Here is a 17,915-nt window from a genome sequence, read left to right on the forward strand (position 1 = left end):
ATTTGTCGATAGATTTTGGAGTTTCATCGTTCCAGTGGTATCACAAGGATTTTGTGTATCCTCAATATAAGAGCATATCATCTGGATGCTTGCTTCAATCTCCTCACTCTGTTTCCCTACTAATTCGTAATGTATCTGAAGATCGTAGTCATCCACTGCAACGCCTATTAATGACCGAAAAGCATTTCTTATTTCAAGAATCTCGTGGTAGATTAACTGCCATTCAACAACGTACTCTTTTCTTTTGTTTGGCCAATTATTCCTCCTTGTGATTTTTGGGATCTATTTATCGTCTGCTCCAGTGCCATGTTCAAGCCAACCGCATTGAATTTTCCTGGTCCTTTGGACTACAAAGATCCTTTCATGAATTTTTCAAAAACTTGTGGATGTTGGAATTCCAAGCTTCGCATCTGCTCTAAATACATGGATGCCCACCTCAAGTAATTGATTCTATCATAAACGTGAAACACTGGAAGGAGTTTGTTATTAATCTTCCGGCATCTCTTATAGCATTGTGGTTCCGGACGATCTGTCTTAGTTTCTCGGTAGTCAAATTTGATGAATAGACAGTAAGAGACACATTGGTTTTTGTAGGTTTAGAAAATTTAATCGTAGTTCCAAAAATCTTCAGAAAAAATGCTTGACCTCTTTATTGCTTCTCACGATTCCTTTCCCTTTACTGTGTAAGTAATCTCGTATTTATGACAAAGTCACACCGCAGCCATCTTCCAGGAGTTCTTTGATTACAGGTGAAAGTTCTTTCTTTTCTTCTTTAGGTGACTTTCTTTCAGTGCTTTTGTTTTCCTGTGAACTTCTTCTGAATTTAGTAAGGTATGTTTCTAGGCATATTTTATGATAATATAAGTCTGCTCTAAAAACTGACGACTCATCTTCTAGATCACAAGTTCAGTATACACATCGCCTTTAAAAAACACTGCTTCCTCGAGGAAGACAAGAGCTCGATTACTTTCACAAATCCTGTGCTTCTGCCTGACACCTGCGTGTTTATTGAGACCACACACACTACGCATGTTACTACATACTGGATTTTTTGACATAAAGGTTCTGTACGGGATAGTGTGTCTGAACGTAGCTTTTTTGTAGATTGTTTAATTGCCGATTCTTCATCTTCACAGTCATGAATAGTAGCGCACTATCTCTCTGTAATTTAAGTATCGATTTCTTCAGTGTGTAAGACTTGTAGCAGGTATTATTGCAATGATACACAAATTCCACTTCAGAATCCATTGAATGAAGTCTCTGCAATACTTCATCTTGCCTGATTTCAGCAGCATTTTTATATTATTTCTACAAATTACTAAAGTTGTAGTCTTGTGATCTTTGTCTATCTTTTGGGAAATCACACATTTTGTAAGGTCAAAATCACCACTAGTTTCTTGTGTTAATTTCACTCCACGTAAAGAACTTTTCACACTTGATGCCATAACTAGTTCAGAATTTTTTCAGTGGAGATAGCAGGCAGTAAGGCACACTAAAGCAGTATGTTTGTCTCCATCCTTTCTAGTAGCTGCTGTAAAGAAAACCTAGAAAAATTCACATACGACAAAATTTCTATTTTAGAGGTAAAATTCGAGACATTTTATATTGAAACCCATTATTACTTCACCAAATGAAAACAAAGTTGTCCATAGTTAGCAAAAGCTTCGCAAATAAAACCACTTAATACATAGAAATATTCTTGTACGTAATGTACTTTTTGGAGCAGGAATATCATACAGAACATTATCAGTGTTGTTTATACATTGAAATGTTAATACTTTTCTACTTCTATTAGAATTGCAACGTGTGTAGTGAAGCAAACACGAAACCACGGAAGTTTACATTCTGAAAAATTTTGCGCATCTGACTATATTACATTTTTTTTTTTTTTTTTTTTTTTTTTGTGGAGATAACTATTGGAAGATTTTTGTCAAAAATTGCGTCCTTGTATAGAGGATTGTTGTAAGTCTTGGCCAAAAAATTGTTGTCACTCGAAATATCACCGTTCGGACATTATGGAAAGAAAATAAAAACACTTTTAAAAAATTAACCAAAATTAGACTTTGTCCCCCTCTTACCCCCTCTATTTGTACGGCTACGCCAAAAATCTACACCTAGGTTTATTTTGTGGACTATTTAGAAAGAAAACAACCCTCATTCATTGTTCTGCTACAATCACAATGGCAGCTACAATCATTTTAAGAAAAGTCGGCAACAACTCAAAAGGGGCGCAGTCCCCCTAGGATTACGCCCCTGTAGAAAAAAACTGCCCATAAGTCAAAAAGTCTACCCTTGTGATTTACACTTGTTTAGACATGTACTAACAGGATTTGAAGAGAACAGCCGTCAGACATGACTTTCCTACGGGTCTTATGGACAGGGACTGTATTAGTCTAGTCCCTGTCCATAAGACCCGTAGGAAAGTCATGTCTGACGGCTGTTCTCTTCAAATCCTGTTAGTACATGTCTAAACAAGTGTAAATCACAAGGGTAGACTTTTTGACTTATGGGCAGTTTTTTTCTACAGGGGCGTAATCCTAGGGGGACTGCGCCCCTTTTGAGTTGTTGCCGACTTTTCTTAAAATGATTGTAGCTGCCATTGTGATTGTAGCAGAACAATGAATGAGGGTTGTTTTCTTTCTAAATAGTCCACAAAATAAACCTAGGTATAGATTTTTGGCGTAGCCGTACAAATAGAGGGGGTAAGAGGGGGACAAAGTCTAATTTTGGTTAATTTTTTAAAAGTCTGTTTTTATTTTCTTTCCATAATGTCCGAACGGTGATATTTCGAATGACAACGATTTTTTGGCCAAGACTTACAACAATCCTCTATACAAGGACGCAATTTTTGACAAAAATCTTCGAATAGTTATCTCCACAAAAAAAAAATGTAATATAGTCAGATGCGCGAAATTTTTCAGAATGTAAACTTCCGTGGTTTCGTGTTTGCTTCACTACACACGTTGCAATTCTAATAGAAGTAGAAAAGTATTAACACATCGTTGTATTATTATTCACGATTCTTAGAATAAACAGCACTGATAATGTTGTTGGGATCAAGGAGACATTAATCGAGAGGGATGTTTTCCTTTTTGAATGATATAATATGTTGTTATATTATTGGAAAATATTTACATAAATAGATCAGGTGAAGAATTACCTCTTTATATATATATATATATATATATATATATATATATATATATATATATACAGTACTTAAAATTTTATATTTTTGTTTACGTAATCACCCACTTCTCTTAAATTCGTTAGTTAGAAGTTATTTTTCTCTCAATTTTCACAGAATTCACAGCACTTGCAGAAGTTTATGCAACACACAAAGTTGGAGATACTGCGACAACGTTTTGTACATTTCATTTTGCAGCCATAAGTAATCAAGATATCTTCTGGGAGGAAGTTTAAATGAGAGTCTGGAATTATCGTACCGTTGTCATCCACTGACCAACCTATTGTTCTGGTAACAGTGACGCGTTTTAACTCAATACAGAAGAGCAAGTGTTAACCATAAAAAAGCTACACTGAAGATGTGTACTTTAATGAAAAGCTTGTTAGTGGTAGTGGTAGCAGATTTGTAGTCTTTGGATATGAAAATAGTTCGAGCCGTAGCTGATCAAACGTTGCAGAGGGACTCCCAGGCTTTAACACATGTACAGCGGTGGACACTTCTAAATGGTACACCTTAGCCGTAAATCTCCATATGGCTGTACCATTTAGAAGTGTCGCCCGCTGTACAAGATAGTTTTCTGCTAGTCGAGATGTATCCTTATTTGCAGGTAATTGCTAGCCAAAATATAGAAGGTGCTTTTCAGGATTTGCTTTCAAGGCCGAAAACTTGGTCCCCACTTTACTAGTGACGTCCAAACCTGTGAGGAAATGATAGAATAACGTCATATAATGTGTCAATTTTTCGTGCTAACGTGTGAATTGGTATGCATTCGTTGGAAGATTTTCGCAGCCAAAGAGCCTGAAGACCTTTCGTTTGAAAGAACTTGAAGAAGTAAAGAAGAATGACAAGTACATCTGTATCAGTTGATGCTACGATTACTTGCTGGTAGCCTTCTTTAAGTGTGTGATATATATGTGGAATTATTCTCAAATCTGCTTCTTTAATAGGCTCATTAAATTGTCATCCAAAACTTCATTGCAGTTGCCAGATTTGATTGTTACAGTCTGAATTGGTCCTCCATCACGTACTTCATTACTCAGAACAGTAGTTCCTTGCAAAGGAAGTAAATGTTCTTGTAGATAATATCGCAAAGCGCTCTGAAGCATACGCCCAAATGGACGCCCAAAATTTGTTCATTTAAACCGGTAATCGAGTAGAAGCTGAAATGTTAGATACAGTTATTGGTTGAACCGCAGCTCTTCGTTCCCTTTCTCCGTCCTTAATCGAGTTTGTTACGTAGCTATCAAAGACAAAATCCGTTCGTGATTGTTCTTGATGAATGGAACTCATGCTTTTAACGAGGGCAGCTGAAAGTTCACCGAAAGTATTAAATTCCTTTAGAGGCATCCTGTGGATTTGGTTCATAACATCCACTATCATACACGTCGGTAGATTTTTTTCAAAAGTAGAACTGCACTCGGAATCGTATAATTTCCTTATCAAAGCAGTCAGCAAATCCGATCTCTGCCGTTTAATGGCTGCACTGTTTTTATCCACCAATGTTGTAACTGGTAAAATGTCATAACTTAAAATGTCACTCAATAACATGCTTCTCTCCTTACAAATATTAACAAGTCTTTGCGCATGGATGATATCTGTAACTGAATTAGACCTATCATTTTTTGCATCCTGTGAACCAACAAAATTGAAAGATGGCAACTTCACTTGCTGTATTGGGGTAGATAGAGCTTTTGATTTGGAAACAAACCTCTCATTCCTAAATTCAAGATAAAGTGCATTCCCATTTGCAGCAAAGGAAAGTATTGATTTTGCATTATGTGGCGGTACAAGTTCATTTGTCGATAGATTTTGGAGTTTCATCGTTCCAGTGGTATCACAAGGATTTTGTGTATCCTCAATATAAGAGCATATCATCTGGATGCTTGCTTCAATCTCCTCACTCTGTTTCCCTACTAATTCGTAATGTATCTGAAGATCGTAGTCATCCACTGCAACGCCTATTAATGACCGAAAAGCATTTCTTATTTCAAGAATCTCGTGGTAGATTAACTGCCATTCAACAACGTACTCTTTTCTTTTGTTTGGCCAATTATTCCTCCTTGTGATTTTTGGGATCTATTTATCGTCTGCTCCAGTGCCATGTTCAAGCCAACCGCATTGAATTTTCCTGGTCCTTTGGACTACAAAGATCCTTTCATGAATTTTTCAAAAACTTGTGGATGTTGGAATTCCAAGCTTCGCATCTGCTCTAAATACATGGATGCCCACCTCAAGTAATTGATTCTATCATAAACGTGAAACACTGGAAGGAGTTTGTTATTAATCTTCCGGCATCTCTTATAGCATTGTGGTTCCGGACGATCTGTCTTAGTTTCTCGGTAGTCAAATTTGATGAATAGACAGTAAGAGACACATTGGTTTTTGTAGGTTTAGAAAATTTAATCGTAGTTCCAAAAATCTTCAGAAAAAATGCTTGACCTCTTTATTGCTTCTCACGATTCCTTTCCCTTTACTGTGTAAGTAATCTCGTATTTATGACAAAGTCACACCGCAGCCATCTTCCAGGAGTTCTTTGATTACAGGTGAAAGTTCTTTCTTTTCTTCTTTAGGTGACTTTCTTTCAGTGCTTTTGTTTTCCTGTGAACTTCTTCTGAATTTAGTAAGGTATGTTTCTAGGCATATTTTATGATAATATAAGTCTGCTCTAAAAACTGACGACTCATCTTCTAGATCACAAGTTCAGTATACACATCGCCTTTAAAAAACACTGCTTCCTCGAGGAAGACAAGAGCTCGATTACTTTCACAAATCCTGTGCTTCTGCCTGACACCTGCGTGTTTATTGAGACCACACACACTACGCATGTTACTACATACTGGATTTTTTGACATAAAGGTTCTGTACGGGATAGTGTGTCTGAACGTAGCTTTTTTGTAGATTGTTTAATTGCCGATTCTTCATCTTCACAGTCATGAATAGTAGCGCACTATCTCTCTGTAATTTAAGTATCGATTTCTTCAGTGTGTAAGACTTGTAGCAGGTATTATTGCAATGATACACAAATTCCACTTCAGAATCCATTGAATGAAGTCTCTGCAATACTTCATCTTGCCTGATTTCAGCAGCATTTTTATATTATTTCTACAAATTACTAAAGTTGTAGTCTTGTGATCTTTGTCTATCTTTTGGGAAATCACACATTTTGTAAGGTCAAAATCACCACTAGTTTCTTGTGTTAATTTCACTCCACGTAAAGAACTTTTCACACTTGATGCCATAACTAGTTCAGAATTTTTTCAGTGGAGATAGCAGGCAGTAAGGCACACTAAAGCAGTATGTTTGTCTCCATCCTTTCTAGTAGCTGCTGTAAAGAAAACCTAGAAAAATTCACATACGACAAAATTTCTATTTTAGAGGTAAAATTCGAGACATTTTATATTGAAACCCATTATTACTTCACCAAATGAAAACAAAGTTGTCCATAGTTAGCAAAAGCTTCGCAAATAAAACCACTTAATACATAGAAATATTCTTGTACGTAATGTACTTTTTGGAGCAGGAATATCATACAGAACATTATCAGTGTTGTTTATACATTGAAATGTTAATACTTTTCTACTTCTATTAGAATTGCAACGTGTGTAGTGAAGCAAACACGAAACCACGGAAGTTTACATTCTGAAAAATTTTGCGCATCTGACTATATTACATTTTTTTTTTTTTTTTTTTTTTGTGGAGATAACTATTGGAAGATTTTTGTCAAAAATTGCGTCCTTGTATAGAGGATTGTTGTAAGTCTTGGCCAAAAAATTGTTGTCACTCGAAATATCACCGTTCGGACATTATGGAAAGAAAATAAAAACACTTTTAAAAAATTAACCAAAATTAGACTTTGTCCCCCTCTTACCCCCTCTATTTGTACGGCTACGCCAAAAATCTACACCTAGGTTTATTTTGTGGACTATTTAGAAAGAAAACAACCCTCATTCATTGTTCTGCTACAATCACAATGGCAGCTACAATCATTTTAAGAAAAGTCGGCAACAACTCAAAAGGGGCGCAGTCCCCCTAGGATTACGCCCCTGTAGAAAAAAACTGCCCATAAGTCAAAAAGTCTACCCTTGTGATTTACACTTGTTTAGACATGTACTAACAGGATTTGAAGAGAACAGCCGTCAGACATGACTTTCCTACGGGTCTTATGGACAGGGACTGTATTAAGTGGTAGAGGACTCACCTCTGATGCGAAAGGTTTTTGCTTCCATCCTAGGACTGTGAATTTGTGATGGAAAACATTGTGTCCGTGGGTTTTCTTGGATTTCTCCCGTTTCATTCTACATTCTTATTCCACTAATTCCTTTATAATCATTCACTTTTATTAATCATCAGTTTTCTTTAGCCTAAAGATCATAATCGTGGGACGTAAATCAAAGATTTCATTTATTTTTTTTTTTTTTACCAATATGAAAAAAAAGTTTTGCTTGATAAGCAAGTTTCAATTCTTTTTTCTTCAGAATTAGAATAAAACTGAATTCTGACTTATCTCATTAATAATGCTAATACCCCATCATTGACATATTCACTGTTGGTGTACCATAAATTGTCACACACTTACTAGAGTGAGAATATTTGGAAATAGACATTTAGTGGTGTTTTTATTTGTTTTATGTTTACTTATTCCTATTGAACGTTTGTATCTTCTCTTTCTTCCTGGCACTGGGAATTATAAGCGAGAATTTGGGAACCAGACACTGTTTCTGCATGTGGAAACTGAAAGTTATGTCAGATAAGCGTTGCTGGGGATAGTTGGTTTGTCATCATGGGCAATTGCAATACTTATATTTAATTATTTGCTTATATATTTTATGGGAAGTGTTGTTAGGTGATGGGAGCGCTTTTCTTCACTAAACTTTATGGTTTTTTTTAATGGTGGTGGCTCAGTAAAGTGTAGACAGTCTTGTTCATTTTTTTCTTCAGTTAACATAATCACAGTGACTCATGAAATAACTCTTTAAGAGAATAAAGTGATTAACACTTAACCTGATTTACACTAGTCTAACCAAGTATATGTATTTAAAAACTCATTGTTCATCGCCACAAAAACAAAACGAGTGTCATTATGGATCCTGTATTGTATGAATCCATTCCAGTCGGGTGTAGAAGATCGTATTTCATGTGTCCGTCGTTTTCTAAATCTATCCAGATATCAAAGATTTTTGAACTAGATCTCCGCGGGATTATCCCATATGGTGACATGGCCCTCCCACCTTAGACGTCTTCATGTCACAACTAGTGTGATATGGGGTGACATGTATACATTGTGCATTTCTGTGTTATTAAGATTTCTCTATTTTCTGTTCGTCAGTTCGGCAATGAAAAATCGAAATGATTAAAAATCTCTGTTATAATCACTTTAAGTAATTTCGAATCCTCCCGACTAATCTCTTAATTTCCCTATATTTCCTGTATTTACAGTGGAATGAACTGTAAATATATCGCGCTCGTAATTCTCTAAACTTCACTCTCGGAAATGGTTCAGAGAATACTCTAACGGTACACTTAAGTTACGAGTACGACCGGTTTCTTAACGTGGTTAGGTAATTCATATGCAAGCAAAAAGTATTATAAGACAGTGAGCAGTATAATCTAACGGATTTGTCTGTCAGGGATATTTATGTCAGCCATATAATTGAGTTTCATTTGCTTTTAGAAATTTTGTAAAATTTCTGAGAAATTTTAGATTTCTTTTATATATATTTAAATGTAAAAACAGAAAACTTTGAAGTCATCCACTAAATAAATAAAAAAAAAAAAAAATAAAAAAAACCTAGTTTAGATACTCAGTTTATGTTTTAAGAAATTCGCACATATAATTTACTGTTCTTAGAATATTCTTTTTCTTATCTTTTTTTTTTTTTCCTAATAATTAAACATTACCGTCATACGTGTGTCACTGAGATTTTCTAAGCTGGTATCTTAGTTCAGTTAAAATACCTAATTGAGAGTTTCCAGATTTTTACGTTGACACACCAGATAAATAAACCAAGAAGTGAGAAAATTGTATGGAAGTTAAATCTGTCAAGTGGGTATAATTAAATTGTCAAATTTGTGTTAACGAAGACATGCATGACGAAGGTGTATTGTATATTCGGTTGTGCATTGCAGAGTGTTCCTATGTTTCTTCCAATAATGCGAGGGACGCTCAATGTCCCTGCGGCACGAGATCCAGAGGTTTTGGAGAGATTAGATCCTAATGGCCTATTAAGTCTATGTCTTCGCTACGAACACCATTTAGCACTATGTGCAGATGCTGTAGCTACGGAACAAGCACATTTAGGACGGAAAGTTAGAGAGGTAAGTTATATATATATGTTAACCTGATATACCAATTTTGCAACCAAAATTTATAAACATAGAAATAATGTTGGATTTAAATTATGAGAATAAATATCTGTCCACGGTTATATTTTCTGTAGAACTTTTAAAGTATATTTTACACTGACGATTTCCAATCGAAAGTATAGTTTTGACGGATGGTGGCACAAGTAGCACTAGATTGAATTGACTTAAGAATTTTATATGTATGGCTAAAAGCAGCATACGAAACTGATTTTATGAACTGAATGAATTTATAGTGTCTTAGAATAAATTAAAGCCGAAATCTATGTACTTGATTGTTTGAGGAAATTCCAAGTGGCGCAAATTTTTCCACTGCGTTAGTGTTATATAGCTACTTTTGTTATGCCAGGAGTTTAAAATTTACATTTAAAGCATAAGGAATTATAGTACTAACAGTAGTGTAAGGAGTGGCTCCGCGTAGCGTAGTCGCTAACGCTCTTGCCTTCGGGTCGAGCGGTCCCGGGTTCGATTCCCGGTGGGGACACTCGGTCGAAAAAGTGTAAAACGCTTTTTCAGGCCAGCCACCCTGAATAAAGTTTTCCTGGGGTTTCCTCATTCACACCAGGCAAATACCGGGCTGGTACCTAACTTATAGGTCCCAGGCCACTTCCTTCCTTCCCCCAATCCTTTCTTTTTTCTCTTTCCTTGGATAGTATGCTCGCCGAGGGACGTCATCCCTCCAAACGTGACGGCCTAAATGGCCATAGATGTCGAAAGCCCAGAAATCTCAATCCTAATCCCTAGTAGTGTAAGGACATAAAGTCGAATGTTGTGTGTAAGCTAATCAGTGATCTATCAAATTAATGTTATAATGAAAAGGCTAAGCAACAAGAAAATTGGTTTATCAGTTATATTTAATATTGCTTGTATAACTAGGTGTACCATGCTGATTTCTAAAAATATCACTAGTGTATTTGATTAGATTGTGAAATAGTATGTCTTATATTAACAAATATTCTGGAATCAACATAACTTCGTACTATTTTCCATATAAATAGTATAATTAAATTAGACGTTTGATCACTGACTTGGCCCTCTTAATGCCCTAAAGCATAGACGATTGCATTTCATATTCAGTTTATAAATTTAGTTTCGTGTGGTAATTCTATAATTATATACATCATGTGGGTTCACTATTTCTACTGGATATAGTGTTGCCCTTTAGCAGTGGCCATACTTTCAACATTTGAACAAAGAAACTTTTGAAAGTTGACAAACGATGTCCCCCTCCCCCCCATACATAAAGAACAATCAAGAGCTATGGATGAGCTCTCCTGTGTATGGTTATATCTTCAAATTGAAAATCTGTCTTTTAGAAGATTACGTTTTTTCTACTCTAGTCCCTGTCTTGAATATCATAGAAACACTGACTGGTTACAGAAGTGTTTCTCTAACCCTATCCCAATATGTATACTAGAGTGTATGGAGCGGCATTCGAGTTTAATGAGAAATGTACTGGCTTGATAACAGTGTCCATTCTAAGCTATTGCAAATATTTGTTGGGTTTGGGAAAGTCATCACGTGATTTTTCTATATTTTTCAAAGTCAGTTTATGTAGTTTATGTATATGAAGAACAAAGATCAATCAATGATACAGTACCCGTTTTATTCGATTGCCTTTTGCCATCTTTCAGTGATCATAATTCTTTGTTTAGTGATCTTCAGAAGTCTTTGTTCATAGAAGGACCTATCTTTATTTGCTAAAAACTGAATAATGTGCTGATTTACAGCTTTATCTGAATTGAACATTATCAGAGTTCTCACAAACCTGGAAAATCGGGGAATGTCAGGGAAATTAGTGAAAAGTTCTTTATTGTCAGAGAGACAAAGTAGTGTCTCGATAATTAAGGCAACTTTGAAGTAATAAGGTTATTTGGGATTTAAAGATTATACAATACAACAATATGGAATAATAGGTTACAGATGCATTAAATTATATGTAGATGTATTTGTACCATGATTTGTGGTTAGGATATTAACTCTGAAATCAGTTCAATTACAGCATCTTAAATCCACGAGTGTGGTATCTCTGATCTACTCGTTTATATATATGTATTATACATATCAAGCATGTCTTCGATACAGGTGCACCAAGTTTAATTTGTTTTTGTTTGAAAAAGTCTTTTTTTCCGATTGTTTCACGTAAATTTCATGAGGATCTAACCATAGTCTTCTGAGCTAGACCATGAAACTTCTTAATGGCTGACAGTGTTCATACCGCAATTGTGTGTATGAGCACGCATAATTTCGACATAAGTGCACCAATTTTGTTGCTTTACTTTTTGTGTGAAAAATTATGTCCTCGCGGTGGTTTCTGATGATAGGATCTGATGATACTCCTCAATGGTTGATAGTGTTAATATTGTAATTAACCAACTTTTTGTGTGCATCTCACGTATAACTTCAATACAGATGTACTGATTTTGATTATCCTTTTTCAAAGAATATACTTTCTCGCAGGTTCCGTATAGATTTTTTGAGGATCCAATGACAGTCTTTGAAGTTGAACCACGAAAATCCTCAACGCTTTTAGTCTTAATATCGTGTGTATGTTCACGTTTAATTCCGTATCGCGTAAACCGATTAATATATTTACGAGGGTCATTTAACTCGAAGTGGCAACATAGTTGTGAAATGGAATGTAGTGAATCACTCGCCTCAAGAAGCTTACAATCCTTCGATGTAGTCTCCGGCAGCCTGTTGAACCCTTCTCTAGATGTCTTTTAACCGCTGAATACCTGTCAAAGACCCACTTTGTGAGAGGGTGTTGACAGTGCGCCCTAAGACACGAATAATGCTGGGAATGTCTGAAACGTTTGCCCCTGAGAGGTTCTTTCATTTCGGGAAAAGATCAAAATCGCAGGGGTTCATATCCGGGGAGTATGGCGGGTGCTCCAGTACCTCCCAACCCCATCGTCGTAACAGAGTCCGTACTGGATTGGCTGTATAGCATCTGGCATTGTCATGTAGGACAATTGAAGGGTAAGGGGAAAAAACAAGGAATGTCTATGTATGTGCTTTAACGAGTGCTTTGCCCTATCTCTTGATGACTCTTGGTACTATTTGACTGTATATGCCATGCATGCGTAGATGTAGAAATGTCCAAGGAAAGTGGCAAAATATTTGACTAACCCTATTTATTTTGTACGCGGTTTTCAATATTAAAACGTCGTTTTCTCAAAAATACAATTTTGTGACATTCCTTGTTTTTTTCCCCTTACCCTTCAATTGGTCCAGACTCCAGGAGGTGTGGACGTTTGCGCCGCAATGTTGGTCGCAAATGGAGACTGAGGTATGACGCATAGTATGCAGCATTGACGGTAACGCCCGGTGGAACTTGATGTAACAGGATAATGCCTTCGTGGTCGTATGATATTATCATCAACATCTTCACGTTTGCTGGCTCTTGCCTAAGCTTTTTCGATCGTGGAGATTCTGGGTGGCGCCATTCACTCAACTGACGTTTCAGTTCAAGCTTGTAGGATCTTCCCCACGTTTCGTCACTTGCAATAATACGGTGCAAGAAATCATCACCTTCCTCATTGTAATGTTGAAGGTGTAGGTGCGCACATTCCCACCTATGCTACTTTTGAACCTCGGTCACAGCATGGAGTACCCATCTGGCTGCAATTTTCCGCATGCCAAGATCTTGTGTTAGCATGCGGAACACTGATCCCGAAGAAATGTTCAGCTACTGTGCCAATTCACTACAAGTCCAGCGCCGATCACCATCAAGCAGTGTCCGTAGTCATGCAAGATGAATTTCGCCCGTAGCCGTTCGCATATGTCCTCCACCGTGCATTTTGTCTGTTGACTATCGTCCAGCTGAAATGCTGCAATCCATCTCACCACTGTCCGATACGGTAGAGCAGCTTTACCACACGCCTCAACTAATCCTCTGTGAATCGTCCTAGCATTTCGCCATCGTGCCACCTCGAATTTCATAAACACACGCTGTTCTGCACACGTGAACATTGCGTTAGAGAGGTATTTCACACGACAATCACTTTAACAATGTCTGCCCGCCACACACACCGTAATATGGGACGGCAGCAGCGTTGAACTGACTCGTGCACATCCACGAAACACACTACATTCGTATCCTGCTCACAGGACACTCGAATCGTAGCAGTGATGCCAGTTCGAGTTAAATGACCCTCGTATGTATTTGGTCACGCATATTTATTAGGGCAACCCATTTTATAGAAAGTTAGTACCCCTGCCTTTAGTTTAGGTATCAAACGAAACTAATAAGGTTGTGGAAAAATTAAACAAACTTTCGTCAGTAAAAACAATTTACAAAAAATTGTGGAAACCCTGGTTACATCATGCATGGAGCTTTGAGGAGAGCCCAATAAGTGGACGTTTTACCTTGTAAGATCAGACAAATATGATAAGTATACTAATAGTCCCATTGTAGCTCCTACAATTTTTACCGGTGAGCAAATTTTGGTGTGGTTTCTCAGTTTTGTGATAGGTCACAACTCTTTTACGATTAACAAGTTTCAAGTTTCTGAATGATGGACTCGTTCAAACTGTTCACTTTTCGGCAACACACATTCTAATTATTTGTTTGGTTCCTTGCTACGAGGTCAAAAAACACACCATCTTTAAAATCCTTTCATACTGAGAGCACAGCCTTCTTCTCGTGAATGTCTGCTTTCGACATATTTGAAGCGAATCATCACAGTTGGACCAAGACCATTTGCGCATCACATTGTTGTAAATCTGCTGCACATTCTCAGTTATCAGTGGCTTAGAAAAGAATAGTTTTCCTCACGTTCATTGATTATATCGCAGATGTTTGTGCGCGCTGTCAGTTGAATTTCTTTGAGTCTATGAGGAACTCAAACATCGAACTTGCTTACATATATCAATTTCCTCAGGTAATTGTGAATACTGAAATGATTGATTAAAATTAAAATTATTAAAATTAAACTCTTTATTTCTTATACTGTGCTCTGGTCGTTATACCATATTTCTCTTATCCATTTTTATCCTTGTTACCGTACCACTGAAGACAAAACTAGCTTTTCGTTCCGATTCGCCTTGAGAATACTTAGTTTTCCCACGATAGAATATATTGGTAAATAACCAATATTCAGTGTTTCAGCAGTATTTCATGGGTTTGACTCGTCAATGCCTTTAGTACTGGTATTCTTGTGGAGCAATTTTAACGTAAATTGTACATAACTTTTCACAGACTTGATGCGCTTTCTCCATTTTCAGGAAGTAAAACAATAAAATATGACCAAAATACTCAGTTTGGTGTTTCATCTTCAATTTATAAAGTTTGCAAAACTCAATCAAATTATATATATATATATATATATATATATATATATATATATATATATATATATATATATAATGAAACAACAACAGTCCACTGCCAAATTACATAACAATAGCATAAATACGAATGACTAATACTTCCAAAAACGAACTAGCGCGATCTATTGCCAAAAAGTCGTGACTTTTCCTACAACCCGGTAAATCAACATATTCACCACGTAATATGGCCACGAAAATCGAAATCTCAAGTAAGAAGATAAGCAAGATTTCACAACAGTTTTTTTCGAAGTAATAAAACTAAATTAAATACAGATCAGAAAAATTAACTAAAACTTTATATATTTTTCTTACTTAAACATTAGAATAATTTTAATTTTAATTTACTAGGATCTCAGCCTGGATTCTTGCTTCGAATAGAAACACGAATAAGGTTTGAATCCAACATGAAGTTCCTTGTTGTACACCGTTGTTGCTGAAACGTTAAATTCAAAGCAGTTAAGACATCTCTAAGTGACAGCGCTCTTCTTTATTTTCATTTTTATTCTTGTATAATTTATATCTTCGTGAATCTCCATACTATTTCTAAACCTAGAAATATCTTCTGTCAGAAAAAGAAGCTTACAGGAAAAGGTTAAGTTATGGGTGAAACAACACAAACTTGACTAAACTGAAAATTATAGATATAAGTTTAAATTACATTATATTTATCAAATTCTTTTATGTATTTGCTTTCAGATGGATTTTACTATATCAACGCTGATGAACATTTTGACTGAACGACAGAAGAAATTCGCGAAAATTGCAGAGAAATTGAGTAAAGTGCATGAAGTCTCTCACCAATTGAATCGTTGCCATATGCTGCTTAATCAGACATTAGAAAGTATGGAAACTTTAAATAACATGCTACCAATTGAAGAACGGTTAGAACCATTTGTATGGACAACAGGCTAGCTATGGAAATTCTTCGTTGTATCACTGTAAAGAAAGTATGCATTGTTTTTTAATTCTTTCACATTCATAATTTACATTGTTCATTAAGATAAATTTATTTTTCGGTTGCACTATCGAAGCCATCGAGAATAAAATAAGATTTGTACTTAAATATAGGTTAAGAGCAAGGTTTCTGATGAAGATACATGTTTTAATACATAACAATACAAGACGCTTAAATTTGCACAATAATTTTGTATAAAATTGTGGTTAAGTAATTGTTGTTTCTAGCTAGTAACAAATTTTTGTTCATTTTGTAAGAACTGAGTGAACATTGGGGTAGTAGGGACTTAAACCTTCATCTACCAATTGAGCTATTACAACACAACCAGTTTCCCGTGTTTTGATGCTTAATTCCTTTATCTATAGTCAAAATATTCAACGCCATTCTCTCTGCGTATAAGTGTCTAAACATAGTGATTTAGTTGACATTTGAGAACTAAAGCATTAAAAATAAAAATCATACTGTTTGTAGCACAATTGGTAGATCATTAGCTTGACAATCCAAAGATCAAGGTTTTGGTGTCCGCAGGTCTAGCGATCAGATATCCTGCTGCTATTCCTATTATTCCATACAGTACTGCCTACATTAATGGCGAACATTAATTCTGTATTCGAGCAATATCATGTCGATTGTTTTTAATTTTATGTAATACAGAGGTGTCCCGCAAAGGAGAAGGAGTGTTACGACACAAAGTACGTAGTTTAAATTAACCGAGGTGCCGGAAGGAAGGGGGGTAGAGAAAATGGTTACCTTTAGATCAATCAGCAAACAAAAAAAATTCATAATAACAGCGTGATTTACACGAGGAAAACACGTTTTAATGAAAGCCTTAGCCGAGGGAGAGGGAAATTTAAAAGTAGCACTGCTTTATGTAGTCGAAAATATCAGTAGGAGAATTTGGTGTTTTTCGTCATGGATAACAGGAAGTCGGCTCCCCATGTAACAACTCCCTATCAGACAGTTATTTAGTAGAAAATATTCTCTGTCAAGTAATCAGAGATTAACTTGAGCAGTGTTTCTTTAATTAGAAGACTGATGACGTCGTTTAACTTACTGAATTAATTTTAAGAAACGATTGTTTTCCATTAAATTTGAAAGGATGTCTAGTGCTAATAAATAGAAAGAATGGAGAGCTAAATGATTTAATTTATTTCTTCTTCATGAAATGTCTTTGGCAATAAATGATCATCTGCTCTGCTACATATCACATAAATATTGAAAGCTTTCTTACGAGCGTACTACTCTATTTTGCAATAATATTGTAGTTTGTAACATCTGTAACAATTTATTGCAAAAATGTAAAGAATAAAAATATGCATCCCAGTTCAAACACTCTTATAACTGTATGCATGCAGTAGGTACAATCATCTTCAACAATTCTTTGTCAAGGTCTTTCAGTTGAAGAGTTATCTCACATACAGTAGGATATGTTCTAGTCGTTTTGCATTAATATGTATGCATATTTCAACTGTACTGTATATTGTTCAATTAATATTTAATAACTTATACCTATTAAACTGTTTTATGTATAGTACAAGCCAGTGAAATTCCAAATGGGTGCGGATGAGTGGACTTAATTGTGTTGACATTAAAATTATAATATGTGCGTTGGCAATAATTCCAACATCTGAATGTGGACACAGTTTGTATAAAGGTTGAGTAATATTTGGTTAAGTGTGTTGATTAACATTAAAAGATATGAGTAGCTGCGACTATAGCTGCAGATCTTGTGATAAACTTCCATGTGTATTGATTTTGTTGTGTTTGATATCCTTGGATAACATTAAAGTTGTTACACCCATATTTATATTTATTTATATATCTTTATATTTAATATATATATATTTTCACTGTACAGTTTTTAGCAAGTAGTACTATCCTGCGACTTTTCATTTTTGTGAACTTTATATCGTAATATGTTACTACGTATTTTTGTTGCATCAACATTTGTGACACCAAATCTACTGCTTATTTGTGTTTAATTTCGTTGTATTATTATTATTATTATTATTATTATTATTATTATTATTATTATTATTATTATTATTATTATTATTATTATTATTATTATGATGTAAG

At 35.5% G+C, this 17,915-nt stretch overlaps 1 protein-coding gene across 3 annotated transcripts in view; it reads left to right on the forward strand.

The window, feature by feature from the left end:
* BORCS5 (BLOC-1 related complex subunit 5) overlaps positions 1-17,637 on the forward strand; it is a 38,826-nt gene extending 21,189 nt beyond the window's left edge. For all 3 annotated transcript variants that reach the window (XM_081728489.1, XM_081728488.1, XM_081728490.1), the window contains 2 exons: positions 9,314-9,502; positions 15,578-17,637. In XM_081728489.1, the coding sequence (XP_081584615.1) occupies positions 9,314-9,502; positions 15,578-15,793 (405 nt within the window). In that variant the 3' untranslated portion in view covers positions 15,794-17,637. The remainder of the gene's footprint in view (positions 1-9,313; positions 9,503-15,577) is intronic.
* The last annotated feature ends 278 nt before the right edge of the window (positions 17,638-17,915 follow it).

Source organism: Thermobia domestica, chromosome 10 (assembly GCF_964235325.1).
Source record: "Thermobia domestica chromosome 10, izTheDome1.hap1.1, whole genome shotgun sequence".
Taxonomy (NCBI): domain Eukaryota; kingdom Metazoa; phylum Arthropoda; class Insecta; order Zygentoma; family Lepismatidae; genus Thermobia; species Thermobia domestica.